The 18,159-nt window shown below is 43.4% G+C and overlaps 1 protein-coding gene across 1 annotated transcript in view; it reads left to right on the top strand.

Annotated features, from left to right (window-relative positions):
* CSMD1 (CUB and Sushi multiple domains 1) overlaps positions 1-18,159 on the top strand; it is a 1,692,034-nt gene that overhangs the window by 1,487,217 nt on the left and 186,658 nt on the right. The window contains exon 43 of the mRNA XM_077812120.1: positions 10,564-10,741. Within this exon, the coding sequence (XP_077668246.1) occupies positions 10,564-10,741 (178 nt within the window). The remainder of the gene's footprint in view (positions 1-10,563; positions 10,742-18,159) is intronic.

The following is an 18,159-nucleotide window of genomic DNA, read 5'->3' as shown; positions in this document are numbered from 1 at the left end:
CCTTTCTTAAAGATTCCCAATATTCTGTTAGCTTTTTTGACTGTCGCTGCACATTGAGTGGATGTTTTCAGAGAACTATCCACAATGATCCCAAGATTTCTTTCTTCCCTAGGGAGAACTTCGAGTGGTATCAGATAATTTAGAATGTAGCATTTTATATGTATAGTTGGGATTATATAAATTCAGGGTGGTGACCCTTGCAGCAATAATACCTTCATTAGATTTAGGATATTGGTTTGTGACCCTTGACCTACAAGACACACATTTTCATGTCACTATTCATATTTCACACAAGATATTTCTTCATTTTCTAATCAACAATGAACACTACCATTAGTGGGTGCTCCCTTTTGGCCTATGTTCTTCCCTAAGCCTATTCTCAAAGACTCTGTTGGTAATTGCTGCCCACCTATGTCCTCTGGGTATAATTGTTTTCCCATATCTGGTAATTGGTTGATCAGGGCAGATTTTCATAGGAAGTATTGGCAGCCATTGTCATAAATATAAAGGGAAGGGTAAACCCCTTCAAAATCCCTCCTGGCCAGAGGAAAAATCATCTCACCTGTAAAGCTTTAAGAAGCTAAAGGTAACCTCACTGGCACCTGACCAAAATGACCAATGAGGAGACAAGATACTTTCAAAAGCTGGGAGGAGGGAGAGAAACAAAGGGTCTAGGTCTGTCTATATGCTGCTTTTGCCGGGGATAGAACAGGAATGGAGTCTTAGAACTTTTAGTAAGTAATCTAGCTTGGCATGTGTTAGATTATGATTTCTTTAAATGGCTGAGAAAAGAACTGTGCTGAATAGAATGACTATTTCTGTCTGTGTGTCTTTTTTGTAACTTAAGGTTTTGCCTAGAGGGATTCTCTAGGTTTTGAATCTAATTACCCTGTAAGGTATCTACCATCCTGATTTTACAGAGGTGATTCCTTTACTTCTATTTACTTCTATTTCTATTAAAAGTCTTCTTGTAAGAAAACTGAATGCTTTTTCCTTGTTCTCAGATCCAAGGGTTTGGGTCTGTGGTCACCTATGCAAATTGGTGAGGATTTTTACCAAACTTTTTCCCAGGAAGTGGGGTGCAAGGGTTGGGAGGATTTTTGGGGGAAAGACATGTCCAAACTACGTTTCCCAGTAAACCCAGTTAGAGTTTGGTGGTGGCAGTGGATATTCCAAGGAGAAAGGATAAAATTAATTTGTACCTTGAGGAAGTTTGAACCTAAGCTGGTAAAAGTAAGCTTAGGAGGTTTTCATGCAGGTCCCCACATCTGTACCCTAGAGTTCAGAGTGGGGGAGATGATGTGGTCTCTTTTGCACAGAAGAGGGGGTCTGTTTTGACTCTAGTACAGCATTTGGACTTCATAGGAGCACCCCCCTTATGCAGTGACATGCACAGCATACCTCCCTTCCAGCAGATTTCTCGCACTAATAAGTCTTATCTCAAGGATTCAGGGAAGTCTTCAAGTAACAGTAAGAGATTATCTTCAGCCTCTGGGAGCACATGTCAGTTTGCATCTGTGCAGCATGCCCAATTACATCTCCTAAGTCTCCCGTGATGTCTTTCAATTGTTTATAAACCAAGCAAGTACAATACAGGGAAGTTAGTGTCTGTTTCCCAATGGATTGTACAGTCACTCAATTGGTGGAAGGACCCGACCAAAACCTGTGCAGTTGGTCAATTCTTTCAGAATCTTTCCACCATAGCGATAGCCTAGTGAAGAGGGCTTTAAACTAGGTTTGATGGGGGCAGGATACAAAGCTCACAGTTAAGTAAAACACATGGAGACATGGGAGAAGGGTCAGAATTTGGGGGGAGCGTGGGCCGTATAGCAGGAATAAGGGAGAGATAAGAGAGAAAATGGAGGGGAAATCAAATCAGTATCTTAGATGACAGTATACTAATGCAAGAAGTATGGGGAATAAGCAGGAAGAACTAAAAATGCTAGCTAATAAACAGAACTTTGACATAGTTGGCATCACAGAGACTTGGCAGGATAATATACATGACTGGAATATTGGTATAGAAGGGTACATCTTGCTTAGAAAGGACAAGCAGGGGAAAAGGGAGGAGGTGTTGCCTTATATCAAAAATGTACACAGCTGGACTGAGGTTGAGATGGAAATAGGAGAAAGACTTGTTCAAAGTCTCTGACTAAAGATAAAAAGGGTAAAAAACAAGGGTGATGTCCTTCTAGGAGTCTACTACAGACCACTTAACTAGGAATAGGTGTGGATGAGGCTTTTTATAAACAACGAACAAAATCACAGAAGTTGGTGGTGATGGGGGACTTCAACTACCTAGACATCCACTGGAAAAATAACACGGCGGGACATAGATTATCCAGCAAGTTCTTGGAATGTATAGCAGACATTTTTTTTTTTTATTTCAGAAGGTGGAGAAAACCTCTAGGGGAGAGGCTGTTCTAGATTTGTTGAGAATTTGAAACTGGTTGAGAATTTGAAAGTGGAAGGCAGCTTGGGTGAAAGTGTTCCCTTTAACCTCTGAGGGTAGGACAAGAAGCAATTGATTTAAATTACAGCAAGAACTGTTTAGGTTAGACATTAGGAAAAACTTTCTAACCATCAGGGTGGTTAAGCACTGTAATAAATTGCCTAGGGAGTTTGTGGAATCTCCATCACTGGAGATTTTTAAGAGCAGGTTAGAAAAACACCTGCCAGGGTTGGTCTTGATAATACTTAGTCCTGCTTTAAGTGCAGGGGAGTGGACTAGAAAATCTCTCAAGGTCCCTTCCAGTCCTATGATTTTTTGATTCTATGATAACATCAGATGCTTCACTATTGGGGTGAGGGATCACATCTGGAAAATGCAGAGGACACAGCCACTACGAGAGCAACTTCTACACGTCAATCTTCTGGAATTTAGATCAGAGAGAAAGGCTTGCCTATACCTTTTACCTCTAATCAGATCCACGTTAGTAAAGATAATGACAGACAATGTGGCAGGAAGGTATTGTATCAACCAACAAGAAGGAGTATGTTTCCCATTTCTCCATGCTGAAGTGATAAAGCTCTTGAATTTGTCCAGAGCCAACCAGATAGTCATCTCAGCTTCTTGCCTCCCCAGTATTCAGAACACCATGGCAGAAAACCTCAGCAGACATTTCTTCCTAAATTATGAGTGGGAGTTGGATTCCTGTGTCTTCAACCCAAGATTCATAGCATGGAGGTTCCCAGAGATTGATCTGTTTGGCAAAGCAGCCAATGCAAAATGCATCAGGTATTGCTCCAGAGGGAGTCTTGATCCCCATTCACTAGGAGACATTTTTCTTATCTCGTGGGTCTTCTTTAGGCATAGCCACTGACACCATTATTGTTGAAGATTCTCAATGAGATCGGGCCATGGTCATATTGATTGCACCAATGTGGCTGAGACAAGTTTGAAATCCCTTTCTAACCAGACTCACCTCCCACCCTCCATCAGGGCTTCTGATCAGTCCTTGTTTGCTGACTCAGGATGCCAGTTGAACATTGAATCCCAACCTGAAGATTCAGAAACTCCAACCATGGTTTCTTGATGGTTTGCAGGAGTAGAGATACCCTGTTCATCAGAAGTATAACACACTTTATTAAATAGTAGAAAAAAGCTACAAGACATAGTTATCTCCACAGTGGAAACTATATCATCTTTGGTGTAACCGTTGTTGAATCTTGCCAACTCACTCTTCTCTTCCTGTGGTAGTGGATTACCTGTTGGAACTGAAAGCACTGGGGCATTCTGTGAATTCCATTATGGTCCACTTAACTGCAATAACAGCTTTTCACTCATTCATAGAGTTTTTTTCAGTCTTTGCTCATTCAACCACGGTAAGATTACAACTGCAAGATTCCTAAGAGGTCTATCAAATCTCTCCCCTCAAATTAGAGATTCTGCTCCCATCTGGGACCTGAATCTAATTCTTAGTTGCCTCATGAAACATCCTTTTGAGCCATGAGCTGCATCTTCTTTATTAGATTTATCAATGAAGACAGCTTTCTTGGTGGCCAGGATGCCTGCCCAAAGGGTTGGAGAATTGGGGGCTTTAGTGGCAGACCCCCCATTTATGGTATTCACCAGAAAGAAAGTGTCACTAGAGCCCTATCCAAGATTTTTTCCCAAAGTATCATCTTAGTTTCATGTTAAACTATCAATATCCCATTCCCACCCACAAACCACACCAGACTATTCAGGAAGCTATATTCCATATCTTAGATGTCAGGAGGGCCTTTTATCTAGAGAGGTCCAAACATTTATAAGATCTCCTAGACTATTTGTATGCATTGCTGACAGAAACATGGGATTGGTAATTTCAAAACAGATTATCAAAGTGGTTCTCCAGATGTATTAAAATCTGTTACAACTGAACTCACGTTCAGCCTACTTCAAGAGTGATAGCACATTACAGAAGAGCACTATCTATAGCCTTACTTAAAGACTTACCAATTCAAGACATCCTTAGAGCACCAACTTGTCTTCTGTTCATACTTTTTGTAACCATCATGCCTTAGTTCCATCTTCAAGATCAGATGCTGGAGTAGGCAATTCAGTTCTCTCCTCTGTATCGAACTCTGCTCCAAACCTTAATGGGATACTGTTCAGGAGTGACCTGAACTGGAGCACCCACAGGGACAATACTCGAAGAAGAGGTTACTCAACTTGTGCAGTAACTGGAGTTCTTTGAGCTGTGTACCCCTGTGGGTGCTCCCCTACCTGCCCTCCTTCCCCTCTGCTTCAGATCTCCCTGGTGGGACTTTGTGTTGGAAAAGGAACTGGGGTGGTTCACCCATGCAGCCTCATATAGCCTTGGTGTGGGACAGTAGGAGTGTGTGAGGTTCATGCACAGGCCAAAGAGAACTTTTACCAAAAATCTCCAATCAAAGGCACAGGGCACAGGCGCATCTGAAGTGGATTAGCCACTGGGACACACTACTCAAAGAACTGCACAAGGTGAGTAACCTCACCTTCAAGCCCATAACTTCTGTTTGAACTATGATATATCTTTCAGATTTTGTTTACTAAAAAAGAAAAAAAATCATTAATAATCTCTGTTTTGTCTAACCTGTATGGCATTAAAAAAATAAAACATGTCAACTTCAAAGTGCTGTTATTCATGAAAAAGCTCCATCTACTCCAGTGGTGGTGAAGAAGAGTCTAAAAAAAGGATCTGACTGAAATTAAGGGTAAACATGAAACCCTTTGTAGAAAACCCCCCTCCCCCAAATAAATAATAAAAATCTAGTTCATATTTATGATAGAAGTGAGATTGGCCTTGGCCAGTGAGACTTTTTTAGAGTACAAATGCCAGTATTTTCAATGCCTAAAGATAGGTATCTACATTCATATTTAGGCACCTAAATAAAAGTTCTGATTTTCAGAGGTGGAAAGCACTAACAGCTCCTGTTTGAAAATTTGGTCATGATTACTTACATATATAACAGTGTCAGTACCCATATACTTACATTTACTGTAATTCCCACTGAGTCAGGGTATTTGCTTGAATAAGGACCTCAGCATTTCCCCTACACAATTCAGGATCAGGCCCATAGAAATATCAGTTCAATAAGCAATCACTGCTTAGCATTTCCTGACACCTCTAAGTAACGTGAGGAATAATTAAAAAAATAAAATCTGGAGCATTTTAAGCTCTGCAGCTTTCCCACCATAGAATATGCTTTTCTGATCTTTCCTGGTCAGTACAGTGAAACCTGTTAATTACATCCACCAAAGGGTTTGCTGTTTTCTCGCCCTATAAGAGGTGGCTATCTAATGCAATGGAACTAATATTGAGGAACTCTTTGGGGGATTGATATTTAACTAACTGTTAGGAGACATAATTGCATTTAGCCACTGATAATTAGCTCATGTTCCACTGTACTTGCAGGAAAGGCCTGTAAAAAAAAAAAATACTGTATAGTATTGTACAGTAGTGTCAGCATGGTGTAAGTGGGCAATTTACTGTTGTAAGTGCCATCTTTAGAATGACACTTTATTATTATTATTATTTATTGTTATTAGTTTAGTTATAATTAGTTATAAGTTGGTAACACCGAGAGGCCAGAGCCCTATTGTACTAGTGCTGTACAAACATAGCAAAAAGATGCCGCCTTAAAACAAAAGTCTTTAATACTACTGTTCGTTAAAGATCCCATTGCAATTTTTACAGGAGGTGTTATCCCTAAATGCCTTGCAAAACCAAACATAAATCATTCTATCTAAACCCCATCTGCAGATTTTTGCTATATATTCATTTTGGGTGCAATTCATGATAGTGAATAGAGCCAGCACAGGACTGATGCACCACATAAGCCTTTGAAATAGGGCTCCAGTGACATTAAAGTAGTGCCTGGACTTTATGTTGTCTTTTTGTACTGAGGGTGAACTTCACTTCCTACCTAAACTGATTAGTACTGAGATTGTATACTTTAAAATAGCCATGTTCCTCTCAAAAGCTTGATGGTACTTCAGTGTTAACTGAAGTAATCTTCAAAAAGAACAGGAGTATCTGTGGCACCTTAGAGACTAACAGATTTATTAGAGGATAAGCTTTCGTGGGCTACAACCCACTTCATCGGATGCACAGAATGAAACATATAGTAAGAAGAAATATATATACATTCAGATAAGTTGGAAGTTGCCATATAAACTGTGAGAGGCTAAGTAGTTAAGATGAGCTATTATCAGCAGGAGAAAAAAACTTTTGTAGTGATAATCAAGATGGCCCATTTAGACAGTTGACAAGAAGGTGTGAGGATACTTAACTTTAGGGAAATAGATTCAATATGTGTAATGACCTAGCCACTCCCAGTCTCTATTCAAACCCAAGTTAATGATATCTAGTTTGCAAATTAATTCAAGCTCAGCAGTTTCTCACTGGAGTCTGTTTTTGAAGCTTTTCTGTTGCAAAATTGCCACCCTTAAATCTTTTACTGAGTGGCCAGAGAGGTTGAAGTGTTCTCCTACCGGATTTTGAATGTTATAATTCCTGATGTCAGATTTGTGTCCATTTATTCTTTTGCGTTGAGACCGTCCCGTTTGGCAATGTACATGGCAGAGTGGCATTGCTGGCACATGATGGCATATATCATGTTGGTAGAGCCCCTGATGGCGTGAGTAATGTGATTAGGTCCTATGATGGTGTCACTTGAATAAATATATTTGAGCATAAGCATCCGATGAAGTGAGCTGTAGCTCACGAAAGCTTATGCTCAAATAAATTGGTTAGTCTCTAAGGTGCCACAAGTACTCCTTTTCTTTTTGCGAATACAGAGTAACACGGCTGTTAGTCTGAAACCTTGAATAAATATGTGGACAGAGTTGGCATCGGGCTTTGTTACAAGGATAGGTTCCTGGGTTAGTGTTTTTGGTGTGTGGTTGCTGGAGAGTATTTGCTTCAGGTTGGGAGGGCTGTCTGTAAGCGAGGACTGGTCTGTCTCCCAAGATCTGTGAGAGTGAGGGATTATTTTTCAGGATAGGTTGTAAATCTTTGATGATGCGCTGAAGAGGTTTTAGTTGGGGCTGAAGGTGATGGCTAGTGGCGTTCTGTTATTTTCTTTGTTGGGCTTGTCCTGTGGTAGGTGACTTCTGGGTACTCTTCGGCTCTGTCAATCTGTGCATCATGTGCCAGCAATGCCCCTCTGCCATGTACATTATAATATATTTCTGTTAGCTTTGACAGTTTATTGACAGATCTGGATAACAAGAGTAAAGGAAGAATTGGGTGATCTTTATTGAGCTAAAGCTTAGTCTGCTTTATAAACTGTGACTGAACAGTGAAGACAAAATAATAAAAAAAAGTTTTGAACCAGAAAGCATAGAAAAGCATAACCTATACATTTATTGCAATATAATAATCGATTACACATTGAATATTTTTTGTATAAAGCAACTAACATTTTTTTAAAAATATAAGCTAAAATGTAACTTAAAGGATTTTACTCTTGAAATTATATTAGTGTCAGGAATTATATTTGAACATAGCAATCTTCCAAGCTTTCTAAAGCTCCTTAAATCATCAGAGGCAGGGAACACTGTGGAGACAGCAGACCAGATTCTCTGGAACAGGCGGTTTATGCTTAATGTAAGGCTGGAGGTTTGGTTTTCAGTTATCTGTGTGTAGCCCCAATCCTATGGCTGACAGAGTCTGTCAGCTGCCTTTGGGGGCTATTTAGGGAACCAGGAACCAACCAGAAGCAAGGGCATTTAACCAAACCCCTTTTACACTGGGCAAGCCAACCAAGGTTACTCCTCTACTGGCCAGATACTCCAGCAGCCCTAACATCACACTATTTTCAAACCATACAGTGAGTGAGACATCCTCCTCTTGTCTCTTCCTCCTACATCCATAATAACATGGATTAGGGTGACCATATTTTCCTATGCTGAAGAAGGGACACCTGGTAAAATTATTTATATTCAAGCAAGTTCAATGGCAATCAATCAGAACTATGCAATACAAACGTCCAAATTAACATCAAGTTAATTGAGCCCCTGTTAAAAAGAAATACTGCTGAGTTGGATTCTTTTTTTTACCTTCTTATCCTTAAGACTTTAGGGTTCGCTTGGGGAGAGGTGACACACACACACACACCCTCCCATATACCTCTCTCACACGGTGTGGGTGTGGGTATGTGTGTCTGTGTGTCTGATCAACCAACCCGACCCTCCTTACCCGGCGCCCTCTGCCTTCCATGCCTGGCTGGGCCACCAGGATGGACCTGCTTCTCCTGGTATGTGGCACCATGTCTTCCTGAGGCAACATGTGTGTGCGGGGAGGACGCAGGGTCACATGCTCCCCCTCCCCAGATTTCTGCTAGGGTTCACATGAGAATGTGGCTAGGAGCAGCCTTTCCGCACTGTGCATGAAGGAGGGAATGGGAACTGCTTCCAGTCGCAGTGGAGAAGTGGGAGAGGAAGGGATGATCGGGCTCATGTCTTTGCAGAGCTCATTTCTTTCTCACCCCCACCCTCCACCCACTGCATTGTGGCTGTAGCGGCTTGTCCTTTCCTGCCCACACCGTGGTGAAAGGCAGCTAACACTTCCAGGCTGCTGCTGGCCAGCAACATAACCCAGACACCTCCTTTCCTCCGCTAATGTGCAGGCAGGAAGGGGTTAAGCCCTAGGATGCAGTGCGGACCAGGACCCAGGAACCTGATTGCAGGGGCTTCAGCAAACCTGCCAGAGAGATGGCTTAGCAGTGGAGGGTGCCTAGGAGACAGAGCAGCCCCGTGCTCCCTGGGGCCAGGACCCAGGGTGGGGTGTGTGTGAAGACATATGGGCTGACTCTGTGGGTGCTCTGGGGCTGGAGCACCCACTGGCAGTTCCCTGCCCCGTCCCCCTGCCCCAGCTCACATCTTCCTCCTCCCCTGAGCATGCCACCTCTCCGCTTCTCCCCGCTAGCTTCCAGCACTTGCCACTATGAAACAGCTGTTTTGCGCAGCAAGCGCTGGGAGGGAGCGGGGAGGAGCGGGAATGTGGTGTGCTCATGGGAGGAGGTGGGGAAGAGGCAGGGATGGGGCAGGAACTTTGGGGAAGGGATTGGAATTGGGACGGGGCTTAAATATGAGACTGTCCGTTTAAAAATGGGATGTCTGGTCACCCTAGAATAGTTTGACTCTGAAAGGAGATATGTCCAACTCTTCTGGATTGGAGGGAGTGTCATTGCAACTCAGGATCTATAGGGGTGCTTGAAAATGTGAAGATGTATATGTAGGGTGGAGATTCAAAAAGAGAACTTGCCTCTTGCATATATGTGTACACACCACAAAATAAAATGTGTAATTAAACCTCACTCTTATTTTCTACTAATTGACAATCCTAGCTACATATGGTGAGCAGATCCTCCCTATATCCATAATCACTGTCATTTGTTTCCCAAGATGCAGACCAAACACAGGGCACAGTTCTAAATATTCACTGATTTTAAAGAAGTTAAACACACTTCCCTGTTACAAACTCGCCTTAGAATTTCACTGTGCAAGTATATGCTAAGTTATGCCTGTAGCTTTATTTCATTTTTAAAAATAAAAGAGTAATGAACATACAAACTGCAATTAAAGAATGGGGGGGGGAATGGAAAATGGAGGGAAACAAATTGGCATTTGTGGTGGAAGTGGAAGCACGATCAGTGCTTAACATTCCTTAGGAATTCTGTACTTGTTCTGGTCAAGGTTCCATTCTGGGGGAGGATGCTTTTTCATGGTGTGGTGGTCTGTAGATTGTGTGTTGTGGGTGTTTTTTCCCTTGATTTCCAGAGATTAAGTACAACAGGAAAGAATAATTTTTAAAAAAGTGTCATAACTTCATTTAACGAATGCTGTACAGTATTTTGAATAGGTCCTGATGAGTTTTAAGCAACATACTATGAAAGACATCAGGAATAAGTTATTTCTTAGAAATATTAATCTTCTTATCACTGAAAGGCATCCAACCAAGGAAAATTGTTCTTGTAGAGACTTTGATTATTTTGTTCTGCAGAACCTTTAAAATTTTGGGCCATTTTTCTATTCCATTTTTAACCACAATAAATGTATTCCTCCTGTTACATTTTCATTTGTTTTCTTTTCAGCTCCTTGTGGCTATAATGTAACCTCTCCGAATGGTACAGTTTATTCCCCAGGATTTCCAGATGAATATCCAAATTCAAAGGACTGTACATGGTTTATTTCTGTCCCTCAAGGCCATGGGGTTTATATCAACTTTACCTTACTCCAAACTGAACCAGTGAATGACTACATTGCAGTATGGTATGTGACTGTTCAATGCAAAATAATTGGTGTCTGGGTGATTTATCCTTGACTCTGTGTCTGTAGCTCTGACATTACTTAGTAGTGTTCTCTATGATGCAATGTAAGTTCCAAAGAAACAGAATGGTTAAGAATAAGGTTAAAAAATAGAACATAAACTGCATAAATGGACAGAATAAGTTCCACATAATACAGCATTCTTGTAGTAGTGTTGGTCATAGTATATTAGAGAGTATATACAGAAATTGGTCCAATAAAATATATTACCTCATCCACCTTGTACCCCTTATGGTGCAGGCAGGTGATAACAATTATGTTGGTTTTTTAGTTGATGTTTTGGTAATCTGACTTTTAAAATGAAAATATTAATTAAAATATAGGGTTCATGTTAATTTGAAAACTAATGGATATTAATATCATAATGCATTAGGCGGAGGAAGGGAAAATTTCAAAGCCCCTTTAGCCTCAATTTCTTAGTTCCTCTTCAAGTGCTTGCACGTGTCCACTAGGTTGTGCTGCTCCTCTTGCATTGGTTTTCCCCACAGTACCTCTAGGGGCAGCACAACCCACCGCCAAGCTCCTCGTGCTGCAAGTGAGGGTATAAAGGGCAGAAATGTCTCACCCCTCCAGTTCCTTCTTACCATCCAGGGTTGGAGCATTGGTGGTCCCTGTGAACAACTATTCAATCTACTTAGTGGTGGTCAAAAAGTTCTCTGGAGTTTTATTTTCTTTTAGGGTTTTATTAATATAAAATTTTAAGTTTATTTCTTTTGGTTTAGCCTGTTGTTTTTTTGGGGTGGGGGAGGTTTCCAATCTGGTGTGTCTCCAGATCCCGCCCAGTACCAGGGTAACTTATTCCTAGGTCCCAAGGATTCAAAACTTGCTCAGGCTGCAGGAAGGCTATGCCTGTTTAATGACTCTGATTCCCACTGCCTCAAGTTCCTGGGTGAAAGCCACATTACAGACAGGTGCTCAGTCTGTTGCGGCTTCAAGACTAGGATGGAGAAGCTGAGGGAGGAACACCACCAATGTATCCTCATGGAGGCTGACCTTATGCTGGCTTCAGAGCCCCCTTGATCATATAAAGAAAGCTCTAGAAGACTCCTTTCTGAAGTGCTCTCCCAGCTATGTCAGCTGAAAGAGGCCAAAGAATATCCTGGTCTTTCAGATAATCATCTTTGAGGCTCAGGGAATCAGACCAGCTACTTTTCTGGTGGTGACAGAAAAGTCTTCCCTGATCACTACAGATACCGATTATGCCAGAGGCTTATGCCACAGCTAGAGCCTTATTATGCCTGTAGATACCACTGCTGTCTTTGCTTCGGGGGAGGATACTTGCTCGTCACTGATGCAGCCATCTAGATTGTCAGCACCTGGTCACTCATCCATGGCACTATCTGCCTCAGAATGGAATGAAAATAACATGGTCTGTCTGTGGGGGTTGAACAGTAGTGTGGGTGTGGTGAATAATAGAATTCCTGAGGGTCATTATAAGGCTACTTCAAAGCCAAAGGAGGTTCATACTCTTCCTAAACCTTCATAATCTGAACAGATACATCACAACGATAAAGTTCTGGATGGTTTATCTGGCCTCAATTATCCCTTCCTTGGATCCAAGAGACCAATATGCTGCTCTCGACTTACAAGGATGTCTACTTCCATGTGGCAATCCACCCTGACCACAGGAAGTTCTGTCAGCACTAAGGGTTTTTCTCAAGTGCATGGCAGTGGCAGTGGCTACATTTTGCAAAGGGGATGTACATGTGTATTCTTATCTGGATGACTGGGTAGTCTGGGGCTGCTTCAGACACCAGATTCAGGCCACTGTTCATCTAACAGTGTCTTCTCAATGCACTTGGCCTGCAACTAACTGCAATATGTCAATTTTTTCAGATATCCAAGGGCTAGAGTTCCTTGGGGCAGTTCTGGATTCAACATCTGCCAGGGCATTGCTGCCTCTTTCAAGGTTTTGAACTCTGTGATACCTGTGTGTGTCTCTCAAGAGGCATTCCCAGACTACTGTAAAGGATTACTCCAGGATCCTAGGTCACATGGTAGTCTCTCACACCAAAGTGAAACTTCAGAGGTCTGCAGACTAAGCTCAACTTGGTATATTGTCCTCAGGTTCACCATCTTGATAAGCTGGTTCATATTGCAGATACTGTGTTTTTGTCTCTGGACCGGTGGATGAGCCAAGACAATGTATGCAGAGGAATTCCCTTCTTGACCCCTTTCCCTTCCATGACTCTGGTAACGTACACCTTGGCCATGGAATAAAAAGCACATCATGGTGCAAGGATTTTGGACTTTCCTTGAAGCCAGGCTCCATATATACATTTTGGAGTCGAGAACGATATTTTGTGGATTGCAGCAGTTTGCCTCACATCCAAGGCAAGATGGTGTAGGTTCTCACTGACAACAGTGGTGTTTTATGTGAACAAGCTAGGTGGTGCCAGGTCCAACAGCCTTCACCAGGAGACAATCAAGTTATGAACTGGTGTACTCAAAGCTCGGTCAAATGCATCCCAGGGGTTCAAAATGGTTTAGTGGGTCATCTGACCAGATCCCTCAGCTTAGACCACAAATGCTCCACGTGGGCACCAATGATACTGCCAAGAATGACCTTGAGCGGATCACTGCGGACTACGTGGCTCTGGGAAGAAGGATAAAGGAGTTGGAGGCTCAAGTGGTGTTCTCGTCCATCCTCCCCGTGGAAGGAAAAGGCCTGGGTAGGGACCGTCGAATCGTGGAAGTCAACGAATGGCTACGCAGGTGGTGTCGGAGAGAAGGAGAGAAGGCTTTGGATTCTTTGACCATGGGATGGTGTTCTATGAAGGAGGAGTGCTGGGCAGAGATGGGCTCCATCTTACGAAGAGAGGGAAGAGCATCTTTGCCAGCAGGCTGGCTAACCTAGTGAGGAGGGCTTTAAACTAGGTTCACCGGGGGAAGGAGACCAAAGCCCTGAGGTAAGTGGGAAAGCAGGATACCGGGAGGAAGCACAGGCAGAAATGTCTGTGAGGGGAGGGCTCCTGCCTCATACTGGGAATGAGGGGCGATCAACAGGTTATCTCAAGTGCTTATATACGAATGCACAAAGCCTTGGAAACAAGCAGGGAGAACTGGACGTCCTGGTGATGTCAAGGAACTATGATGTGATTGGAATCACAGAGACTTGGTGGGATAACTCACGTGACTGGAGTACTGTCATGGATGGTTATAAACTGTTCAGGAAGGACAGGCAGGGCAGAAAAGGTGGGGGAGTAGCACTGTATGTAAGGGAGCAGTATGACTGCTCAGAGCTCCGGTACGAAACTGTAGAAAAACCTGAGTGTCTCTGGATTAAGTTTAGAAGTGAGTGCAACAAGAGTGATGTAGTGGTGGGAGTCTGCTATAGACCACCGGACCAGGGGGATGAGGTAGATGAGGCTTTCTTCCGGCAGCTCACGGAAGCTACTAGATCGCAGGCCCTGATTCTCATGGGTGACTTTAATTTTCCTGATATCTGCTGGGAGAGCAATACTGCAGTGCATAGACAATCCAGGAAGTTTTTGGAAAGCGTAGGGGACAATTTCCTGGCGCAAGTGCTAGAGGAGCCAACTAGGGGGGGCGCTTTTCTTGACCTGCTGCTCACGAACCAGGTAGAATTAGTGGGGGAAGCAAAAGTGGATGGGAATCTGGGAGGCAGTGACCATGAGTTGGTTGAGTTCAGGATCCTGACGCAGGGAAGAAAGGTAAGCAGCAGGATACGGACCCTGGACTTCAGGAAAGCAGACTTCGACTCCCTCAGGGAACGGATGGCCAGGATCCCCTGGGGGACTAACTTGAAGGGGAAAGGAGTCCAGGAGAGCTGGCTGTATTTCAAGGAATCCCTGTTGAGGTTACAGGGACAAACCATCCCGATGAGTCGAAAGAATAGTAAATATGGCAGGCGACCAGCTTGGCTTAATGGTGAAATCCTAGCGGATCTTAAACATAAAAAAAAAGCTTACAAGAAGTGGAAGGTTGGATGTATGACCAGGGAAGAGTATAAAAATATTGCTCGGGCATGTAGGAATGAAATCAGGCGGTCCAAATCGCACCTGGAGCTGCAGCTAGCGAGAGATGTCAAGAGTAACAAGAAGGGTTTTTTCAGGTATGTTGGCAACAAGAAGAAAGCCAAGGAAAGTGTGGGCCCCTTACTGAATGAGGGAGGCAACCTAGTGACAGAGGATGTGGAAAAAGCTAATGTACTCAATGCTTTTTTTGCCTCTGTTTTCACTAACAAGGTCAGCTCCCAGACTGCTGTGCTGGGCATCACAAAATGGGGAAGAGATGGCCAGCCCTCTGTGGAGATAGAGGTGGTTAGGGACTATTTAGAAAAGCTGGACGTGCACAAGTCCATGGGGCCGGACGAGTTGCATCCGAGAGTGCTGAAGGAATTGGCAGCTGTGATTGCAGAGCCATTGGCCATTATCTTTGAAAACTCGTGGCGAACCGGGGAAGTCCCGGATGACTGGAAAAAGGCTAATGTAGTGCCAATCTTTAAAAAAGGGAAGAAGGAGGATCCTGGGAACTACAGGCCAGTCAGCCTCACCTCAGTCCCTGGAAAAATCATGGAGCAGGTCCTCAAAGAATCAATCTTGAAGTACTTGCATGAGAGGAAAGTGATCGGGAACAGCCAGCATAATTCATGCCTGACTAATCTAATCGCCTTTTATGATGAGATTACTGGTTCTGTGGATGAAGGGAAAGCAGTGGATGTATTGTTTCTTGACTTCAGCAAAGCTTTTGACATGGTCTCCCACAGTATTCTTGTCAGCAAGTTAAGGAAGTATGGGCTGGATGAATGCACTATAAGGTGGGTAGAAAGCTGGCTAGATTGTCGGGCTCAACGGGTAGTGATCAATGGCTCCATGTCTAGTTGGCAGCCGGTATCAAGTGGAGTGCCCCAAGGGTCGGTCCTGGGGCCGGTTTTGTTCAATATCTTCATAAATGATCTGGAGGATGGTGTGGATTGCACTCTCAGCAAATTTGCGGATGATACTAAACTGGGAGGAGTGGTAGATACGCTGGAGGGGAGGGATAGGATACAGAAGGATCTAGACAAATTGGAGGATTGGGCCAAAAGAAATCTGATGAGGTTCAATAAGGATAAGTGCAGGGTCCTGCACTTAGGATGGAAGAATCCAATGCACCGCTACAGACTAGGGACCGAATGGCTAGGCAGCAGTTCTGCGGAAAAGGACCTAGGGGTGACAGTGGACGAGAAGCTGGATATGAGTCAGCAGTGTGCCCTTGTTGCCAAGAAGGCCAATGGCATTTTGGGATGTATAAGTAGGGGCATAGCGAGCAGATCGAGGGACGTGATCGTTCCCCTGTATTCGACATTGGTGAGGCCTCATCTGGAGTACTGTGTCCAGTTTTGGGCCCCACACTACAAGAAGGATGTGGATAAATTGGAGAGAGTCCAGCGAAGGGCAACAAAAATGATTAGGGGTCTAGAACACATGACTCATGAGGAGAGGCTGAGGGAGCTGGGATTGTTTAGCCTGCAGAAGAGAAGAATGAGGGGGGATTTGATAGCTGCTTTCAACTACCTGAAAGGGGGTTCCAAAGAGGATGGCTCTAGACTGTTCTCAATGGTAGCAGATGACAGAACGAGGAGTAATGGTCTCAAGTTGCAGTGGGGGAGGTTTAGATTGGATATTAGGAAAAACTTTTTCACTAAGAGGGTGGTGAAACACTGGAATGAGTTACCTAGGGAGGTGGTAGAATCTCCTTCCTTCGAGGTTTTTAAGGTCAGGCTTGACAAAGCCCTGGCTGGGATGATTTAACTGGGAATTGGTCCTGCTTCGAGCAGGGGGTTGGACTAGATGACCTTCAGGGGTCCCTTCCAACCCTGATATTCTATGATTCTATGATCTCTCAACACAAATATTCTGGCTTGGATGTTTGTCCCAGGAGGTTTTTCAATCTGTGGACCTATTTGCAATCCATCAGAACAGGAAGTGTCCCCCTTTGTGCTACAGAGCAGGTCTCAGCCCCAGGTCAATACTGGATGCTTTCCTATTTCTGTGAGACAGGGATCTCCTCTATGCATTCCAACCAGTGCCTCTGATTCCTGGAATCATTATCAAACTCACACAGGATCACAACAGAATGATCCTTATAGCTCCAGACTCGCTGAGACAGACACATTCAGACCTCCATAATCTGACCTCTCAGCAGCCCTTGCTGTTGTCAGTGACCAAAGACCTCCTGGTGCAGCACCATGGATGAGTGCTGCACCCAACTCCTCAAGTGCTGCACTTCACATTAGTGCCTGAGTATGGAGAAAGCACATTGCTCAGCGGCTGTCCAGAATGTTCTTATTATTAGTAGCAAACATTGCAACAGAGCTACTTACCTGAGTAAGTGGAATTCTCCCACACAGACTAACATTCAGACAATCCTTCAATATCTTTTGAAACTTGAGTTGGGTTTAGCATTCAGGTCAGGGTGCATCTAGTGGCTAGTTCAGCTTTTAATCCTTGAATAAAACTGTCTCTACTCACCCCATCATGACCAGTTTCTTGAAAGGTCTTGATTGTTTCTGCTGTTCAGAGAACTAATGCCTTCCTGGACTTGAATCTAATGTTATCTGTGCTTATGGACCCTCCTTTTAAGCCCTTGGTATCATGTTATTTTCTGTGCCTATCAGCAAAGGCAGCATTTTTAATGGTCAGCACTTTTGTCAGGAGGATAGATGAACTAAATGTGTTGGTCACATATCCACCATACACAGCTTTCTACAAGGGCAAAGACTAGCTTAGACTGCACCTTAAGTTCCTCTCTAAGGTGGTCTCTGACTTCCACATGAACCAATCTATTTACCTGCTAGTTTTTTTTTTTTCCCAAAGCCACATGCACACAGAGATGAGAGGAGACTCCACACCCTCGATGTTTGTCGCACATTGGCTTTTTACCTGGATAAAAAAAGCCCTTCCAGGTCTCTTCCTAGCTTTTTGTATCCGAAGCAGTATATATGAGAGGTCATCCAATAACAACTCAGACTCCCCAGGTGGATCACCCGGTGCATCACAATGGGTTTTACTGCTAAGGGAGTAATAGACTCATGGCACATTCACGAAGAGCACAAAGTCAACTGCATTTCTGGCACATATCCCAGTTGTAGACGTCTGACAAGCAGTGACATGGTCCTCAATCCGTATTTCCAGCAGTCATTATTCACTGTCTGCTGCTTCAAGGCAAGGTGGTCGAACTGTTCCTCTTCAGAGGAGACTCCAAATCTCATCTTCTGGGGTAACAGCTTGGGAGTCATCAACAATTTAATGACATATGCAAGCACTCAAAAAAGAAAAAATGGTTACTTATCTTCTCATAACTGTATTCTTCAAGATGTTTTGCATATGTTCATTACACAGTGCACCCTCCTTCCC

Source organism: Eretmochelys imbricata, chromosome 3 (genome assembly GCF_965152235.1).
Source record: "Eretmochelys imbricata isolate rEreImb1 chromosome 3, rEreImb1.hap1, whole genome shotgun sequence".
NCBI lineage: Eukaryota > Metazoa > Chordata > Testudines > Cheloniidae > Eretmochelys > Eretmochelys imbricata.
The sequence above is the reverse complement of the archived record's forward strand: the minus strand, read 5'-3'. Positions and strand labels throughout refer to the sequence as shown.